General features: G+C 39.3%; 4 protein-coding genes across 4 annotated transcripts in view; 1 reads left to right on the top strand and 3 right to left on the bottom strand.

Moving 5' to 3' along the window:
* LOC146463125 (striatin-interacting protein 1-like) overlaps positions 1–6,766 on the top strand; it is a 46,006-nt gene extending 39,240 nt beyond the window's left edge. The window contains exons 20-23 of the mRNA XM_085084826.1: positions 586–690; positions 3,126–3,209; positions 4,081–4,201; positions 5,355–6,766. Coding sequence (XP_084940952.1) covers positions 586–690; positions 3,126–3,209; positions 4,081–4,201; positions 5,355–5,647 — 603 coding nt within the window. The 3' untranslated portion in view covers positions 5,648–6,766. The remainder of the gene's footprint in view (positions 1–585; positions 691–3,125; positions 3,210–4,080; positions 4,202–5,354) is intronic.
* Positions 6,767–7,420: 654 nt separating this feature from the next.
* LOC146463124 (uncharacterized) lies at positions 7,421–8,950 on the bottom strand. Its single transcript, XM_085084863.1, has 2 exons — positions 8,474–8,950; positions 7,421–8,065 (listed from the first exon to the last, which is right to left on the bottom strand). The coding sequence occupies exon 1, from the start codon at positions 8,918–8,920 to the stop codon at positions 8,480–8,482; it is 441 nt and encodes a 146-aa protein (XP_084940989.1). The 5' UTR covers positions 8,921–8,950; the 3' UTR covers positions 7,421–8,065; positions 8,474–8,479.
* Positions 8,921–12,114, bottom strand: LOC146463123 (cysteine repeat modular protein A-like; the record flags this gene model as incomplete). Its single annotated transcript, XM_085084737.1, has 2 exons — positions 10,617–12,114; positions 8,921–9,444 (listed from the first exon to the last, which is right to left on the bottom strand). Coding segments are annotated over exons 1-2 (2,022 nt in total), but the record flags the coding sequence as incomplete, so codon positions are not given.
* A 1,075-nt stretch (positions 12,115–13,189) lies between these two features.
* LOC146463122 (CUB domain-containing protein 2-like) overlaps positions 13,190–18,732 on the bottom strand; it is a 48,342-nt gene continuing 42,799 nt past the window's right edge. Inside the window, exon 14 of the mRNA XM_085084736.1 lies at positions 13,190–13,412. Within this exon, the coding sequence (XP_084940862.1) occupies positions 13,190–13,412 (223 nt within the window). The remainder of the gene's footprint in view (positions 13,413–18,732) is intronic.

Genomic DNA, 18,732 nt, shown 5'->3' with positions numbered 1-18,732 from the left:
TGGAATTTTCAATCAGTACCCTTAACTTCTATGGTTTATCCTATAGTTCTAGGAAGCCTATAGTTAATAAGCCCCCGGCTTCTATATAGGCTTCCTAGCCTTTAACCCTTTTAATATTGTAAATAGTTTAGTATGAACATTGTAATAGTAAGAATATTGTGTGTCGTCTATAATGTATTTATGTTGTATTTTTTTGGTTAATGGCAAAATAAACAAATTGAATTGAAAAAAAAATTGAATTGAATTGAATTGAAAAGAAACAAAGGGAAAATAGGGGAAAATCACAACTGGAGAAGAGGGGTATAGTCCCTAAATACCAGACTTAACTAGGATCGTTACGGAACTAACTAACAATCACAACTGACAACAAAATCAGAATGAATCCGTTACTAGTCTTGGCAGAGAATGACCACACGTGACAACGCTTCTCTTTCTAGGCAACATAATACCCATTATGCAACCGGAAACGGTCTTTCCCAGCCCCGCTGATCCCATGCCATACAAATTTTAACAAAGTAAAATTTGTTTGTAATTCGTAACGATCTTACTCAAACGCCAGAAATCGCATTTTTTTTTTTTTTATAGGAAAATGCAGACCAAGAAGCCTGTTGCTGGAGAAACTTGTTTTCTTGCATTAACCTTGTGCGTATTCTACAGAAACTTACGAAATGGAAACATTCGCGAACAATGGTATGGCTTCGATTCAGTGTTTGTTTTTGTTTATTTGTTTGCTTTCTGCTGTTGTTAGGCCCGGTTCATACGTCGAACTTTACATGAGCCGAACCTAATCATTTGGTTCGGCGCATGTAAAGATCGACGTATGAATCAGTTAGGATCGACAGATTTGTATTTGGGTCGACCCACCGTTCTATTCGACTGCGCCAGTCGAATAAAACGGCAAAAGATCGACTTCGATTCATACGTCGAACTTTACATGTGCCGAACCAAATGCATACATTACGTATAAATTATATAAATTATATCTATCCCAGAGGTCTGCGCGTTCCATCGACTTGGCATGCGCAAAGGACTTCATTCTGAACAAGATGGCGGGAAAAGAGGAACGTGCTCGTTCTTTTTGTTTAGAAACAACTAAATATACTTGTCTTAGATGCGAACGATTTTAAGAAAAGAATATATTCTTGATGTGCACACGCACTTCAAACCGACAGAAACTTCCCAATACAGGCTGTATCAAAGGCGAAGCGTCAAGACTTCTCAGAACAAAATCTTCAAAAACAACATTTGAAGAAAACATTACTCTATTCAAACAGAGATTACGCTACAGAGGTTACCTCGATAACCTTATAGATTAAACTCTCTCAGAAGTCAATTTCAGCGAGAGAATGTCAGCACTACAAAACAAACAAAAATCGTGCACAAACATTTTGCCGTTTGTTACGGAATATCGTCCTTCTGTGCCTAACGTAAAACCATTCAGATGAGTAAATGGCACTTGATAGAAAATCAGCCTCTACTAAGAGAGACCTATAAAGACCCTTCCCTACTTTTGTACAGAAAAAGGAGATCTTTGAAAGACATACTCGTAAGAGCAAATTAGTATTGAAGGTCATATTCTTCCTATCTCGACCAATAGAAGCCGTGTTTGGCCTGTCTTCATTATTTTAATAATAATAATAATAATAATAATAATAATAATAATAATAATAATAATAATAATAATTTTAACATTAACTCTAAAGCGCTTTACATGAATTTAAAAATTTTATATAAAAATATAATAACTATAAAGAATTATAAGAAATATCAATAAAAACTAAAACTAAAATAAACTATTGACCACCCCCAATTCAATTTTACCAAACAAGCTTTTCCATGTCAGAACTAATCTTTCCCGCCATTTTGAATTTTGTTGAGAAAAAACAACAGCCGCTGACCACGAAAATCTACTTTCTCACTTGAGCTTTAATTAAGTTCGACTTCAGTTAGGTTCGACGTCTGAATCAACTGCCGAACTTAATTATTTGGGTCGACCTTAATACGTATTAGGTTCGGCTCATGTAAAGTTCGACGTATGAACCGGGCCTTATTGTTTTTAATTATTGTCGCCATATAGGTTAAAAAGGACCAGGAGCGCCCAATGGTTCATTTCGTTTGATATTTGTTCCGAAGTCTTTAATCGCCTCAGAATTTCAGATTTAGTTTTTGAGAAAATCTACAGTTTTCTTGTGCAAAATGACAGATCAGCATTTCATAACAATGAGGAACTAATTCCGTTCGTTTACGGAGGGGCAAATATGTCGTTAAAAAGGCGAAAAAGGTCAGCTGGCATTTTCGTAAATTCGGGGAATAAGATGCTATTATCATGAGGTTTTTGGTATCTTTTGTTACAAAGGGTGAAATAAGACCTTCAATCAGCTGCCAAAATAATTCTAGAATGACCATATGAAAGAAATCAACTCAATTCTTGAAAGGAACTACTCGTGATCTGTTCTAGCGCATTTTGGAAACAAAAATGCGAGAACTTGAAAAACATTAGCTTAAAATTTTTCAAGTTTCAATCCATACCGGCCTACTCTGTCTCTGGCCAGAGGCACTAATCAACAGTTTTATTGCACTGGGGTGATAATTTATAACACACTTTACAATTATTTCTTTGTTTCTACTAACAGACAAACATTTTTGGGGTTTTGAAATGGCAGAAAATTTGCTTGATACTTCGCCTTTAAATTTTCAACTAAAGGATCCGAACAAATTATACTGAATTAGATTGCACAAATGTGTCTTTAAAAGGCCACAAAACGATCTGGAAACACAGTAGCCAACATTTTCAGTATTTTGCTTAAGTTCTCGTTGTGTGCCTCTGAAGGACTCGCCAGCGTTCAATTACGCTACTCAAATTCCAGATGTCATTGACTTTGATTTGACTGCAAATACTAAAGAATTTACACAAGAGTTAGAACTACCTCATACCGCTTGATAAACAGTACCACAGGAAAGTACTGCTCAGTAGCTTTCATTTGAATGGTCACACTTTAGGATTTCATCCACAGACTAAAAAGATAGAACCATTTTGTGCAGCGTGTTATACGCAAAAGAAGGAAAACGTACTTGTGGGTTACAGTTTGAGTGAAGTATTTTTGTATTGGATTCTTATCTTTCAGATGCTTGTCGTGTTCAAATCCGCTCCGATCTTAAAGCGCGCTTTAAAAGTGAAACACGAGGTTCTTCAGCTGTATGTACTCAAAGTAAGTCTACCTCTATCGAAAACATTCGTTTAAAAACAAGTTGTATGTAAGAGGTATAAGCCTGTGCAGTTTGTGCTAAGGTAGAGTGTGAATTTTGCCACGGGAGGGAAACTGACATTTCTTCCTCCTTATTTCCTATGTGGCTCCAGCAACTCGTTTTGCAGCTCTGTCGCATAGCCATTGCCTTTTGCACGAAGAATACGCCATGTGCTTGGGATATGCAATCTGTTGCTGATTAAGGATTTGAATTTGTCGTAAAAATATACGGAAATATTTCACTAGCCTTTCCACTTTTCATTCAGCGGAGATTTTCAAAATTTAAATGTGGAAGGGATACTTCATGTAAGGCAAGCAATGATGTCCTCGGGATAAAAATGCCCTCCAGTTTATTCTGTTATAGTTGGAAATTCTAAGAAGGGAATAGCAATAATGAAAGGGTAGGGGTGCTTCATTGAAAGCTAACAATGTCGCTGGACTTATAATGCCTTTTGGTTGAACTTGTTCGGGGCGACTTATACCGTTTGCAATGTCTTACATGGTTGGTCGAGGACAAAAGAACGAACAACAGAACAATGTTCCCAACTCTAAACAATGATGCAGCAGTAGGTTATAAGGGTCCAGTGAAAAATAGAGCTTTTTAAAGGTGACTTGTTCACGTTTTGCTTCATAGTTGGATTTTTTTTTTTCATGGCGTTAATGCCATTGGTCCTACTTGCCTACTCGAGCTGTTTATCATTTTGTTTTCCCAACATTACCTGCAAACATAAGATGGACTTTCATTTGCTCACTGTCTCGGTGGAGTGTTCAAGTCCGATTAAAGCCATAATCTAATTTTGCTGCATCTCTTAATGACATCTTTTTTATCCCCCAGTTGTTGAAAGCCCAGACGAAGTATTTAGGACGAAATTGGAGAAAGAGTAACATGAAGACCATGTCAGCCATTTATCAGAAAGTTCGGCATCGGCTGAATGATGACTGGGCATATGGGAACGGTGAGTTACCATATACCAACAGGGCTTCTGTCCACTTATTGGATAGAATCAATCACGTGGTGTATCTCAACTTGGCGATTTTACGTGATGATACAAAGGGTGCGTTTCTTTGGGATAATCCAGATCAGGATGAATGATCCAAGATCGCTCGGATCATGGTGCATCAAAGGAACCGACGAATCCACTCTGGCCAAGGATTCGTCGGTTCCTTTGATACACCATGATCCGAGTGACCTTGGGTCATTGATCCTGATCCAGATCAGGATGAATGATCCGAGATCGCTCGGATCATGGTGCATCAAAGGAACCGACGAATCCACTCTGGGCAAGGATTCCTTGGTTCCTTTGATGCACCATGATCCGAGTGACCTTGGGTCATTGATCCTGATCCAGATCAGGATGAATGATCCAAGGTCACTCGGATCATGGTGCATCAAAGGAACCGACGAATCCACTCTGGGCAAGGATTCCTTGGTTCCTGTGATGCACCATGATCCGAGTGACCTTGGATCATTGATCCTGATCTGGATCATCCCAAAGAAACGCACCCATAGTTGGACACGCGGCTGAGTAACGTGGCATCACACTACTCTTTTATTGCAGGGTGTGTTCTTTAATCGTACTGGATTCCGATAAAAGGCAGAGTTTGCTTCGAGGTTTTCGCATTTGCGCTTCTGCGCATATTTGAGATCGGTTTTCGGTATTTTTTATTTTATTATTATTTTTTTTTAACTATGCGCAAGAAAGTCCGGTTGGGAGCACCAACCGTTGAATAAGTTTTCTCCAATCAGCGCATCAACCGAAAGGGATGGTGCTTTTAGTTAACAATACCCCGCGATTTTCCTTGATAAAAGACTGTAAACTGGAGAAACATCAAAAGCTACGGAATTTTCCTACCTTTCGTTCCGAACTGACAACACATGAGTACCTCTGAAGGTACCCCGAAAATTCCGGATGGATTTCCAAGAATTTTGTTAGCTAGTATTTTGATTTACAACCGAATTTTCTGGATCTTTTGTTCAAATGAATAAGCGCTCTTGGTTTTGGTTTTGCGGTTTTTCGGTTTCGTTATCAACTGCAGTTTTCTTGTGTCCTATTTCTTTCGCCTTCTCGTTAAAGGTTTTTTTAAGTTTTTAAATTCCTTTATCAACAGATCTCGACGCGCGCCCGTGGGATTTCCAAGCAGAGGAATGCGCGTTACGCGCGTGCGTCGATCGTTTCAATAACAGGCGATATGGCATTGAAAACGGAGACCGCCTGGGCGATAACGGCGAGGAAGACGAATATCTACCAGTGGATAACGACGTCTTGAGCGTACTAGGAGAAAAGATTGAGTTGAGCAGTGAGTTTAAGAATAACTATGAGCGTTGGCTTGACCGTGAAGTGTTCTCAGTATCGATAGACTGGGACCAACTCTGTACTTGCGAAGTGTCATGTGTGGAATAATGTGACAAGAAAACTGAAGCGTCAACTTCAAAGCGAAGGGAATCTGTATAATAGGCCATTTCCGAATTGCTTTGAACCTCATTATGAAAGCAAGGCTAAGTGCAAAGCTTTTATTATGAAAATTAGTTTTCATTCATTTGCAAACAAACCTAATTTTCATATGAAAAGCTTTGCACTTAGCCTCGCTTTCGTAATGGTGTTCAAAGCAACTTGGAAATGGCCTATTTCAGCCACGGGAAAGTACAGCTCAGTAGCATTCACTCGAATGGTGACACTTATTTCGTTGTTCCCCAAGGCCACGTTGTTTGGCGTCACAAACAGTGCTACAGGAAAGTACTTCTCAGCAGCTTTCATTTGAATGGTGACGCCTGGCGCTTTTGTTCTCACTTGAAAGTTACAATTACGAAACTTCTTTTTTGAAGAGTGATAAAGGTAGTCATAGCTTCTTTAGCTTTGGCCTCCCTAACGTTTTCTTTCCTCTTCTCTTTTGTGTTGTGACAAAGTGCTTTCCTTATTGACATTAATAAAGAAGTAATGAAACGACCAAACACAAGTGGCGATTCTACCGCATGCTCCTGCAGCAGCCAAGTATCAATTGTGTTAGATCGTCAGCGCGAAATTTTCTATCTATATATGTTTCCAGGTAGGGCTGGAACGCAATGCGTCAGTGTTCTTATCCCCGTGGAAAAAGTGACTCCGCACCAGGATCTAAGAGTCCCCCTTTCTTGCCCTCTCCCCTTTCTTCCAGATTGGTTGCGATGGTAACATCAAATTCATTCAATTAGCACACAAACCTGTTCCCAGATAAATACGTGAAAAAGTTATCAAGTTTGGTGGCGCTAGCTCAAGAATAAAGGAAGGAACTATATACGTCCAAAGCCCGTGCGGGCTTAAACTGGTCACAATTACAATTACAGCTAAAACTACGGTTACCGGTTGAGTGACACTTACAGGTGTAGGCATAATTAAAAAACAATTTATAGCAAGTAATACAATGCTTCTAAGGTGTTCGTCCTTCCACATACCCACACACTCATTTTATCCCTCCTCCCCGTCCCCCTCCCCCTCCCCACGTGCACTTTCCTACTCACCCAGAACCCAATGAAGTAATGCGATATCAACTAACGATTTAACAAAAGCGGAGGTGCTGTTGGTTTAGTGAAGGGGTGGGGAGGTGGGGGGGGGGGGGGTTGGGGGCAAAGGTGTACTCTGCAGATGGCATCTGCAGGAACTGAAAAGATTGCAAAACATTCTTCGAATTGAAAATGATGTATTAATCAGTAAATGACACAGGCATACTCGGAAAAAAATCCGCGTGCTCCTATCAGGAGTCGAACCTAAGACCTTCCGATTACTAGTTCGGATGCTCTACCACTAAGCTACAGGAGACTCGTGAGAGCTAAGGCCATTAAACTAAGTTCGTGGGTTCATTCTTCGAATTGTACCTTGTATCCCTTTTCACACGTCTTTTATAGTCTTATAACAATGATTCGTACGTATGAGATAATTTGTGATGAAAAGCTATGCTAACGTGTTTCAATAATATAATGCTCATCGAATTATTTATATAGATGTTTCATGACGTTAAATCCATGACCTCTATAATAGAGACACCTCTTTATTAAGGACACGTGGCCCTGCCCCTTCGGTACGTGTCTGAGTTGGAGAGGTGCAACTCTGTATTGAAATTGACATTTGAATTCTGCCTATCTATTTCCAGGTTTCACAAATGTTTTAACTTCAGTATTTTTTTAAACTTCAATGATTTCCGGTCCATTTGCGTTACTTCATTTTCTGCCCTTTTCAAGAATATATATGCCAAGATTTCGACCATAGCAGCATTAAACACTCCTTGAAGTTGACAAATGCGATTAAAAGTGATTCTTAACATCAATATTTCCTGCTTTTGTATTTCTATCCAATTTTATTCAACAATATGTCTTTCTTCGTTTTTCCCGCAACAGACTTCTGCATTAATTACCTTCTGAGCTAATAGATGCAATAGAGTTAGTTTTTCCACCTGCTTCGTGTCTCTTTACCATATTTAACGAACATTGATCAAATTGTCTCTATATCCCTAGTGTAACTTACGCGAGTATTAAATAATTCTAAGAGAAATAAAGGCGGTTATAATGAACCCTAAAGGTTTCTCTTTTCCTGCTTTTAAATGAAAGGCTGCCAAATTTTGTGCTTATTTCTCTATAGCAAGCAAAAGTGGTAATTACGTTTTGAAGTTGATAAATACAGTACTTTCTCTCAATTTTTTGTTCTTTCTTTGGTTTTAATTACTGAACATGTAGTAAAAGTCTACAAACACCTCTCCATACTAGAAAATACTTCTGTAGCATGAATAATGATAACTATTCTAAAAGTTCCTTCTCTTGAAGCATAACTTTGGTACCTTGAAGATGAAACCATCTATGGACAAATAAGGAGATATAGTAAGCGGCAGCATTAACATTCTGTTGCCTGGAAACAAGAGAGGTGGAAATTAGGATTCATCATCTCCCAGTAATAAATTAGAAAGTTGAAGTCAAGGTTTATGGATTACGAAGCCTGAAAATAGCCTCGAAAAAGGGCGCAAAAGTTTAATGACCGGATTAGGGAACATGAATGTACGGTGGAGTCATCTTCCAGACACGATTAGATCTACGGAATGGCTCGGTCAACCGGTACGGTGGTGAAGACTGAGAGTGAAAGGATTCTCACCCTTTAAAAATCGCATTTATTATTTCATTAAGAGAGAGTATTTCTTTTCATTGACATATCTGAGCACATCTATCTCAAATTTACAGCAAAAGAACTTCAATAACGAATTGAACTCACAGAGGTTTAGAAGTGCGTCTCCTGCATCGGCTCATGAAACATAATATCATCCTCGGCAAAAATCGTTAACAGCTTTGTCTGTGTCCCTTGGTGATCCTTTTTGGCACTGTACGCTGCGTTATGGAAGTCATGCCCCAACTTTGGTGGATACATATTTTTTCTATTATATCCTTCTGAAGTGACATCAACTGCTCCACTGTTTTGTACAGCACTGGTATTGCTAGCCAATTTCTTTTTCTCATTCTTCGGCTGGCCCACAGCCGAATTGTCACCGCACGTATTCACTGAGTCACCACCCCCCTGTCTGCCTTCTCCAAGGGTGGCATTAGCTGATTCAGTGGCTTGCACGGAACCTGCATTGGAAGGCATTTCCTTGTCCTCATTCTCTGGATTAGAATTAACACGGTTGGTATCCTGCACATTTACTGACTTGACATCCTGCGTCATTCCATGGTTAACATTGCCTTGCTGACCTTCTTCAGTACCCATATCTCGCAACGCAGTGCCATAATTGGGCTTCCCCATTCCTCCAGTTTTGGGCTGAGCGTCACTGCGAGTATCATCCTGGGTCTCTGCTGGTTTGCAATCATTTCCATCGTTTTCATGTCTGAAGTTAACTTTCCCTCTGCCTTGCACTGCAGTGACATTGGTGCGGATCTCTTCACCCCCAGTTTGTGGCTGCGCTACATTGCAACTGTCATCTTGAGCTCCCATAGAAATATTTTCACCTTCTTCAGTTTCTTCAAGAGCAGCATCCATGATCCCAGTGTCTTCCACAGCTGCCTTGATCGTGGGCATTTCAATATCCCCTGTATCTAACTGACTGTTTATGATGTTTGTTTCAACCAAACCACTTATATCGCCCGGCAAACTGATGAGGGGAAGAAACAAGGCCAAACAACATGATAACGACCATTGTGGATTTTTGCGCCATTCCTTGAGATAGCCATATATGTGTAATATGTACTGAACTAAGAGAAATAAGGGGAAAGTTGCGATATATGTTATCATCATAGAAGTACTGGCAAATGTTAGTAAAACTAAAATATTGTCGCAGGTTACAAATGAATGTTGTGCTGCTAGCACTAAGACCACAAATGCCAGATCAGAGAATTAACTCTGCAGTGTATGTTAAAGTGCTCATGGAGTAAGTCTAACTATAAGACCAGGAAAAGCGCAGAGAAGATGGTCCGACGCGGAGGTCGATCAGTCTCGCGCCATTTTTTGGGCAAACCAATATGGCGAGGGTTTGTTTTCTGAGGATTCTGGGTAGATTTTGGTCGCAGGCCTATGAGTCCAACTGTTGTGCAAAATCGTCCAACAACGTTGGGTGATGTTGCAACCGTTTGGCCTGGCCTTTAGAATCACCTACTTATATTCACTCAGTTGAACAAGTTGCCTGGACAACTCGTGTATCAGTTAAACGAACAGCATAACGAAAATGCTCAAATTTTGCGTGTTAATAGCAATGTCTAAATTGGAATAATATTATCCACTTTTGGCTAATTGGATCCTAGCCGCCCTCAGTCATTTTATTCAAAGACCAAAGTGATGTAGAATTGGACATGTCAACGGTCTTCCTAAATTGTCTTGGAAGCTGGCGGTGCGCTCACCTTGTACACGGAAATATAGCCTCACGAACGAAACAGGCTCTTCGCCTACAACTTAATGGTAAAATTATCAACTTTCGCTGTTTTGTAAAGACGGGTTTTCGCATCACAAAACAGGTTATTTTACTGTGAAAAAGCTGTTGTATCTTGAAATTTGAGAACAAAAAATATTAATATAATAAATAGGAAAGATAGTAAGATGTTGTTGCATGCACTTTTGGAAATGATATAAGAATTTTCTGTATCAGATTGTATGGCGTCGCAAGTTGGCCTATCGAGTTAAAATATCTTTGATGGATTGGCAATATCAATTTTTCAGTGAGCGTTCCTTTCTCTGCCGCCCTACTGAGCCTGGTAATCACAACAGGCTAAGAAAATTGACCTATGAACGACGCTTCCTTTCTACTTGAAACACCTTAGTAAATTCGCTAGTTATTATTGTGTATTGGGAGGTCCTATGATCTATATATCATGTAAAATTATCTTAACATAAACAAAAAATATCTAAATATATATCTGAAAAATTATCTTACAAACAAGAAGGCCAATGACTAGTGTGTTTGCTCCAAGAACCAATATGTTGAGCGTAACTGTGTCCAAGTAAGATTCAGTCGAGGCAGGTAGCTTTTCAGCGGGGATTTTACTCACAGCTCCCACACCCAGGTTGAAAACAGTAACAGCAATGGACGTCGTCATCAATCTGTTTTCAAAGGCGTCTTGTATGGGACGAATCCAGGCAAAAAGGACACCATACATCCCAGCAGTGACCCAAGCCAAGCCGATATAGGATCTGCTTTCTTGTCCTACAAGAATCAGGCCAGACGTTACTACAACTTTACGAGACATCTCCACCAGTTCCCAATACCACGAAGAAGATTTGTAGTTTTCGTAAAGGAACTGCATCCCATTGATCATTTCGATGTTATCAGCTGTATATCCTGATATTTTAGGGATGTCTGTAGTAACGACTATTACCCTTCGCCGTCTCCAAAGGGCGACGAATGCGATGGTTGGGAGGGCGATGATATAGACTGCTGAAATATACGGTACGATGACCAACTTGTTGTACCACGGATCATGACAACGTACGCTGTAATCTGCCTTTAGATATTTAGAACAGATCTCTTCCTTTTCGTCCTGGCAAAGTTCACGACACGCAAGCGGCAAGACACTGGCTGTCTTGGAGCATGTGCTCAGGTAGGTTACATAGAGGAAGAAAAATAGATTCCTGTAAGTAGCCTCTTTAAGCTGTGAGATTTTCTTTGACTTTTCCTCATCATCAAGGTTTCCTTTGCTTTGAATGAACGTTTTGCGCACTCCGTAAACGACTGCTGCAGTCACGATCAAAGCAGCATTGATTGCCATTATTGCAAACAAGTTTGCAAAGGCATCAGCCTGCATTCCAGGAACAAGGCAGTGAATAGGTGCCATCTGAAGAACGTTAAGCTGGAGTATCTCTGAATATGTGCTGATGATCTGCACGGATTCTGGCCACTCTATGTATGAGAACGCTTCAAGTAAACCATTTGTGACTTGGTAAAATCCAATTGCGATCTTGATTTTAGATAAAAACGTGTCTATAAGTGAGCGTTCCTCTTCTTCCTGATTATTCTTTCTTTTGTTGGTCCACACACTAACGGCAGTTATTACCAAACAAACAACGAAGATGATTATCAACTGTCCGGCTATCCACACTTTCGATGGACATTTATTGCACTTATGGAATTGTTTGTAGTATCCTTGGCAGCAAACGCTACAGAGAGGGCCACTGTAACCAGTCTTACAAGTAGAATCTATGCCACCTTCGCAGGACTCTTCCTCCAAACACTGGTGTGGGGTAGGTAGTGGAAACGGGTATTGTACACCATCTTCATCTAGTGCTGGATTTGATGTCATGAGATTGGCTATGAAAACCTTGTAGCGGTCTTTGCGAATTTTGTCCCTCCAGCTCCACCAATAACCAGGTCTCAAAGTTGCGTATTCGTCTTGACATTTGAGTCCATGGGCACATTTCTCGCATTTCTCGAACATGTGTGTGCGATGGTGTCCTTCCAAGCATACACAGGCACGAAAACCAGCGAAAAAATCAGCCTGCGTCCCTGCAGACAAAGTTCTAGTATTTAGGAATAAAGTGGATGGTTGAAAGTAAGTGACATTGTTCTGTTCGTATTCTTAAATTACCCTCAAATCTGGTCATTCTCTAAATTAGGTCGACGTAAGCCTAAGCTTAACCTTATTTAGCTGGAGAGGGGGGAGGAAAGAAAAAAGTTATCTTGTGATTTTATACGTAACAATTACTTTAAGATAGTTGAGAATTTCTTTTTTCAGAGAAAACAGACAGAGTAAACAGAATAAACACAAAAAATGCATGTAATAGAATGATCGCACGGAAATATCAAGTGATCACTAAAAGGTTTGCCTAATCTTTAAGAAAAGTTTGTATTTCAACAAAATATACTTATCTAATGGTTGGGTAGGACGGAAATCTTGTTTTCAATTACTACTGCGATGACCTTACATACAAAACTATCATATCAAGTTACAGTCAAACTCTAAGCAGAGCAACCTAGTAACCTGGGTGTATCTCCCCTCTTTTCGCCTAGAACAAATTACGAGAAAACGTAATACACGCTCATAAGGTTTTTGCAAACACGGTTAAAAATGTAAATGTATATATGGCAGTTATATCATATGTTTACCTAGGGGACAAGTCTCGCAATCTTGGGATTGTTTTCCTGGTGCCTTATCAAATGCAACAAATGAACCATTTGGACATTTCCTACAGCTCGTACCTACGTGGCCAACAGTGTCAGAGTAAAAGCCTCCTGTAAAAAAATGCAGCAAACCTCTATTAAGCGGCCACCCTGTTTATATTGACCAGTTGTCAGAGTCCTAGAAATATTGTCACTTTAATTCTGGTTTTACTACTGGTTTGGTGGGTTACGCGTCCTTGCCAAGGTATTCCAGATATGCAACCCAATTTATCGTCCAAAAGGTTTGTTCGGAGTCGATGTTTTCAGCCTTTTCACCTGATTATTTGGTTCTTCTAGTCTCCCAAGACAACAGGAGGCTAAGATTTTGAGTCCGCTTAAACAAGACGCAACTGCTAACCGAAGTTACCTGGTGGGCATGGGGTGCATCCCTCAGCTCCTTGAGAAGAAGAGTTGGAAAAAGTTCCCACAGGACATGGCGCAAGGAATGCAAAGTCCTTGGGACTTTCGGGCATTCTGGTGTATCCCGCGGCCAACAAAGCAGAAACTGTTTGCTCTCCTTTAGCAGTCTCGGGGTATTTCACCTGTACTGCCTCTGTTTTCGAGTCGTGTGGATTTCTAAAAGAGAGAGATTATTTTTCGTCAAAAAAACGTTTAAATTTAAATAGAAACACCAGCTAGTTTTGTATCGTGATTCTGATACTTCATGCAACTGGTCTTATAGCGGCATACTTAACAATTATTCCATGAGCGCGCGTTGGATATGAGATAGTAAATAGCCAACGAGGCGTGAAGCGCCGAGTTGGCTATAACTAATCTCATATCCAACAAGCGCGAATGGAATAATTGTTTTATTAAATTCTCTGCGTTTGGATATTGCTGTTGAAGTTACTGAATTTTATTTAGTGGAAAAAATTTCCTCCAAGTGAAAACGACCGGATGTTGAGGCAACCTCCGACCAAAGCGCGCGAAACGTGATGATCACATGACACGCGCAGCTCTTTGCAAACGGAGTTGAATGAAAAATCGAAAGCGAAGAAAATCGGACACAGTCGGATATCTAAAATTCAAGAAACGTTGAAATGTACGAATTATAACCTTTCTGAGACTAGCATTCAAGTCCTTTTGAAGTTCCAGCTCATCGAGAAGCGTAATAGTTGTGCACATTTGAGCAAATGTTCTGCTGTGTGGTGCTGAGCGAAGGAAGAGATCAGGGCAAGAACGGCTTTTTTCATGCTGAACTGAATTCCTCGCGGACGATTTAAAACACTTCAGGCAAGTGCAAGTGTACGAGGTACAACCTCACTGAGACAAGCATTCCGGTGCAAGTTTTTGAACTTCAAGCATTGCCCCGTTAGCCAGACACTTAGGGGGATTAGAGAGGTCTTCGTGGCTACCGTATAGGTAGCCAGGAGTACAAGAAACCCATCATGCCTCACCCAGCTCATCAGTCGCTTACTTGGCCTCTTGTCCCCCCTACCATGTGATTAAAGGGAGCCTCCACTCTCACAAAAAATTGACGGGTAAGCGTTGGAAATAGTGTCTAAATGCTAAATTTTTGTCTAAAACGTAGAAATGACATTCAAGTGTGTTAGAAATTAGATATGATTATCGACAACTTTCGCTTTTAAATTTCCTTGGGGCAGCCATTTTGAATTTTATGACGTGTAATGGTTGCCGCTATTGTTATTCAGTAGAAGTTCTTTTAAGTAAAACAATTGAACAACCTTATTACGTCATGAAATCCAAGATGGCGGCGCGCGGGAAATTTAAAAGCGAAAATAGCCGATAATCACATTATGTTTTTTCCGACATTGAAATATTATTTTCATGTTTTCCAATGAAATTTCAAAGAAAATTGCATTTCAATAATGTGACGTTAACATGTTTCGAGAGTGGAGGTTTCCTTTAACGCGTAATATGTCTCATCACTCTCCGTTGCGGGCCTCAAAGTAAACATCTTCGGACATACGATTTATCACATCGTACTATTATCGTATCATTCTCATGTCTAAATGGTCCCCGAGTTTGAGAACAACACAATATTGATTATACAACTCAGGCGCCAGTCACAGCCTCTTTCGACAGAACAGAATTAACACAACTAACTCAGGGATAAAAGCCTTTAAGTATTCAGTCACTTATCAACATTAAAATATTAATCCTGTCGCTGTTTTCTCAACATGTTTTAAAGCATTACCGAAACAGTAACACCATAACCATTGAAGTTTGTTCACGTCATTTTTTTTTAATAGGTTTAATGAGGTAGCATTCTTGGCCACTTTCGTTCCCACGTAACTGATATACTCACAGATATATTATACAACGATCGCAGGAATATTTCAGTGTCCGTAGGGTGCCTTTAGCCATCAAACTAGCGGAAACAAAACACCGAATTATTAAGGAATTTTGAATAAGGTTTACACACCTGCATGATAATTGTTAACTGAGCCGGTTGCCCTTTCTCTATAGTTGTGCGTTGTAGTTATTCTTCTGACTATGTCTCAAGTGTAAAGCGCGCGATTCATAAATCGAAGAACAAGATAATGATCTACTTTAGCATTTTTCTGTCCACCTCCACTTTTTGTGGTCTTAGCTAGACACGTAAAATTTAAGCTACCCACTGGTTCAACTCAGAAAACTGAAAACTTGAAAACTGATAATCTTGTACATTCAGCTGGAGTTTTAAGTGGCACTTTCCCTAAGAACGGTCCACTGCGTTTCGGGTCGAAAAAAAGTTTGCCCTCAAACTTTGCCCACTAAATCATCTTGGGTCATAAGTAAATGAAATGACTTTAGTTTTCGGAAATACGTTAAAATATATTTTTTACAGGCTACAACAGTCAGAGCGTTCGAGGACCTAAATTTGAGCGTAGCGAAAGTAGGAAGTTGCATAAAATTGAAGAGCTCGCTGCTTGAAAATCACGAAACGCCACAAAAATTCATTATAATTCCTAAGTCAAGTGTTCCTTCAAAGGTATGAAATGCATGTCTATTTTGATTTGTTTTAATTTTTAGGGTCACAAAAATTAATATTATTAATCCTCATTAGAACGCTCTCTGAAAACCGGTGAAGGTACCCTGTCTTTGCCGGCATTTATTTCACAAGTCCAGACCGACCCTGACTAAATTCCAACTGAACTTTGCTAAACAGATGTTAGGAAGCATAGAAATATAAAAATACGTTGCACTTTTTAGCTTCCTTGACTACAGCGACTTCGTACTTTTGGTGCTTTTTCGAATGTGAAACCCGCATTATGCAAATGAGGTTGTTGATCAAATTCAAATTGTTGTAAATCAAAACATTCTTAATCGCTAAATTTCACCATTCTAAATTCACTACACCAAAAAGCACACAAATATAAAAGCAAAAACGGTTTTACCCGTTTAAAAATGCCTAAAACCCTGATGAATTATTTAGTCCTGATCTCTGAATGCTATGTAAAAAAAATTGTAAACATTGAATATGCTCATTGCGTTGTGTGGGAAACTTAGTCCTATGTAAAAGTAATCTTTCTTCTCGCTGTTTTCTACTGGCAATTTTCAATTTTTTTGAAAAGTGCTTTTGAAAAACTTGTACACGTTTTTAGTATAAAAAAACTTGAAGAAATACTTCAGCTTTAAATGGATGAGCACACACTGTGACATGACCTGCATTGAAATCGACAACACTTGACTTTTTTTTAAATCAATGTTGTGTCACACTCTGGGTTATTTCTTGATTGCCTTTTTATTTGGTAAATGGCTACTAAAAGGACAATGCTAACAAGACCATCTTATTTTTCCCTGATCTACGACCAACGTACAGAATGATTTGATGAAGAAAGTTTTGTTTTGCCGGATATGGCATTTTAACGACATAACTCCTGCACTGCAGAAGGTCATAATAGGTCATGGTGTTTTAACCCTCTCAGTTTACTTCCTGATTTTCTCTAAAATGATTCCATTCAGTTACGAATCAAAACATTTTTAATCGCTAAATTTCACCATTCTAAATTAACTACACCGAAAAGCACACAAAATGAAAACCATAAACGGTTTTAATAGTTTTAAAATGCCTAAAATTTGTGAATTATTCTGTCCCGATTTTTAGATACTTTGCGGGGAATTTTAATGCAAATTAGTCTGTCTGCTAAACAGTACTTTAGGTTTTAAGAAACCTATTTTCATTACTAATTTTTTCGTTCAGTATTACATTTCCCTGCTTTGCTGACGCCATTCAGTTGCAATTCATAGCTTGAAGGTCCTTTAAGAAATAAAATATGTCGCTGAGTTTGGCATACTGCCATCTGAAATCACAAAACACTGAAATTTACAAGTCAACTAGAAGGTGGATGCCTGTACTGATCCCTCTACGTAAAGTGCCTTCCTCAATACATAGATAATATAAACTTCTGAACCACGAAAAAAAATGATAGGTCGACTAGAAGTTGTTTGAGCCATTTATCTGTTGAAGTGCAAGTTGTTATTTTATTACAGTTCGAAAAAAAAATTCCATGTAGTAATGAGAAAAACTTGAATTCGCTTTTGTAAAACATGTGATTTATTAATTTTCAAAAGCTGGGCATTATCAATATGTTGCTCAAATTGAATTGATAGGATCTTGTGCATGAAAGTCGGAAGGAAAAAACTGTACAGAAAAGAAAAGATTTTATAGGAAGCGAGGGAAGGAGAATCCGTCTATCCGTCCGTCGCGATGCCACTGCACAAAAAATTGGATTTGCTCTTTTGTTGATTCGTATCAAAGATGAGGTCAAATATAATAACATTTTTGACAACACATTTGATGCGCATCAAAAATACGTCAAATATGTGACGCCTATGCATATACCTTTGACTCGAATCGAATGTGAGTTCAAATGTATTTAACCCCTACCTTTGACGCGCGTCAAATTGAAATCAAACAACTTTGACTCCGCCTTTGACGCGCTACAAAGGTGGATCAAATATGTGATATATTTACAAATATCTTTGATTCGAATCAAATTTGACTCCACCTTTGACGCGTGTGATTCAAATGCGGCCTTTGTCACTTGTGATTCGAATCAAAGGTAATCAAAGGCGGCCTTTGACAGACTTTGACCACACATTTGATTTGCGCAAAGGCGTTTTTTTCGTGCAGTGTGCGTTCCGGTTGCAACCCCGGCGGACTCTGGTCATAGGTAGAGTTAGCTGTTAGCTTGCTCTGAGAGTTTCACTCCAGGCCCTTGGCCGCAAATGCTATAAAGCTTCTAACTTGCACTTTTTGTTGTAGATGATATTTCTAGTGTAATGCCTCATTGTTTCTGTAATTATTTTAAAGTCATTATTACTGAAAATTCAGCACGAGCTCTCCTCCTAGTGAAGGAGAATCAAATCCCACATGCATTAAGGAGGATCGGTAAAGTATATTGTTGTTGTGTTGTTTTTGTGTAAGTGTAATTTTAAAACTACTTCAAGCAAGTTGACAGGCAGTCCACTAAAATGCCATAAATCCTCGAATAAGTGCTCTCTCTCGATTACGCGAAGTTCTCTGTGATTATAATAAAAATTGTACAATTTTATCGTCTTTGGGGGGTTAAGACCACCCTCCCCCCCCCCCCACAAAAAAATTGCGTATTAAAACGAAATTGTACTGCAAAATCCCCCGATAAGAATGTTCATGAGGTACTTTCACATACGCCTCTTAGACTGCGTAGCGCAGTAGCCCGAACACGAGAAATAAGTCCGAAGTCAGTTCTAGAACTTTCCTTGAGTAATTTGACTTTCTTTTTGACCAAATACGATATTTGCAACAATTGCCGCAACCAACACAATGCTTCTGTGAATGATACGCCTTAGATCTTACATGCAACTTCGGAAAAGGAATCTGTACAAACAACCAATCCAGGCTTGAGGTGCGTTATTTTGTGAAATATCTACCAACAAATGTAGGTATATAGAGAAAGACCGGACTATA

The sequence above is a fragment of the Pavona decussata genome, unplaced genomic scaffold (genome assembly GCF_977016875.1).
Source record: "Pavona decussata unplaced genomic scaffold, jaPavDecu1.1 SCAFFOLD_180, whole genome shotgun sequence".
Lineage (NCBI taxonomy): Eukaryota > Metazoa > Cnidaria > Anthozoa > Scleractinia > Agariciidae > Pavona > Pavona decussata.
Note: the sequence above shows the minus strand (reverse complement) of the source record. Positions and strands in the feature narration are given on the sequence as shown.

Excerpts from the sequence above, each read along its gene's own strand:
- LOC146463124 (XM_085084863.1), bottom strand. The coding sequence starts at position 8,920 with ATGACGCAGGATGTCAAGTCAGTAAATGTGCAGGATACCAACCGTGTT.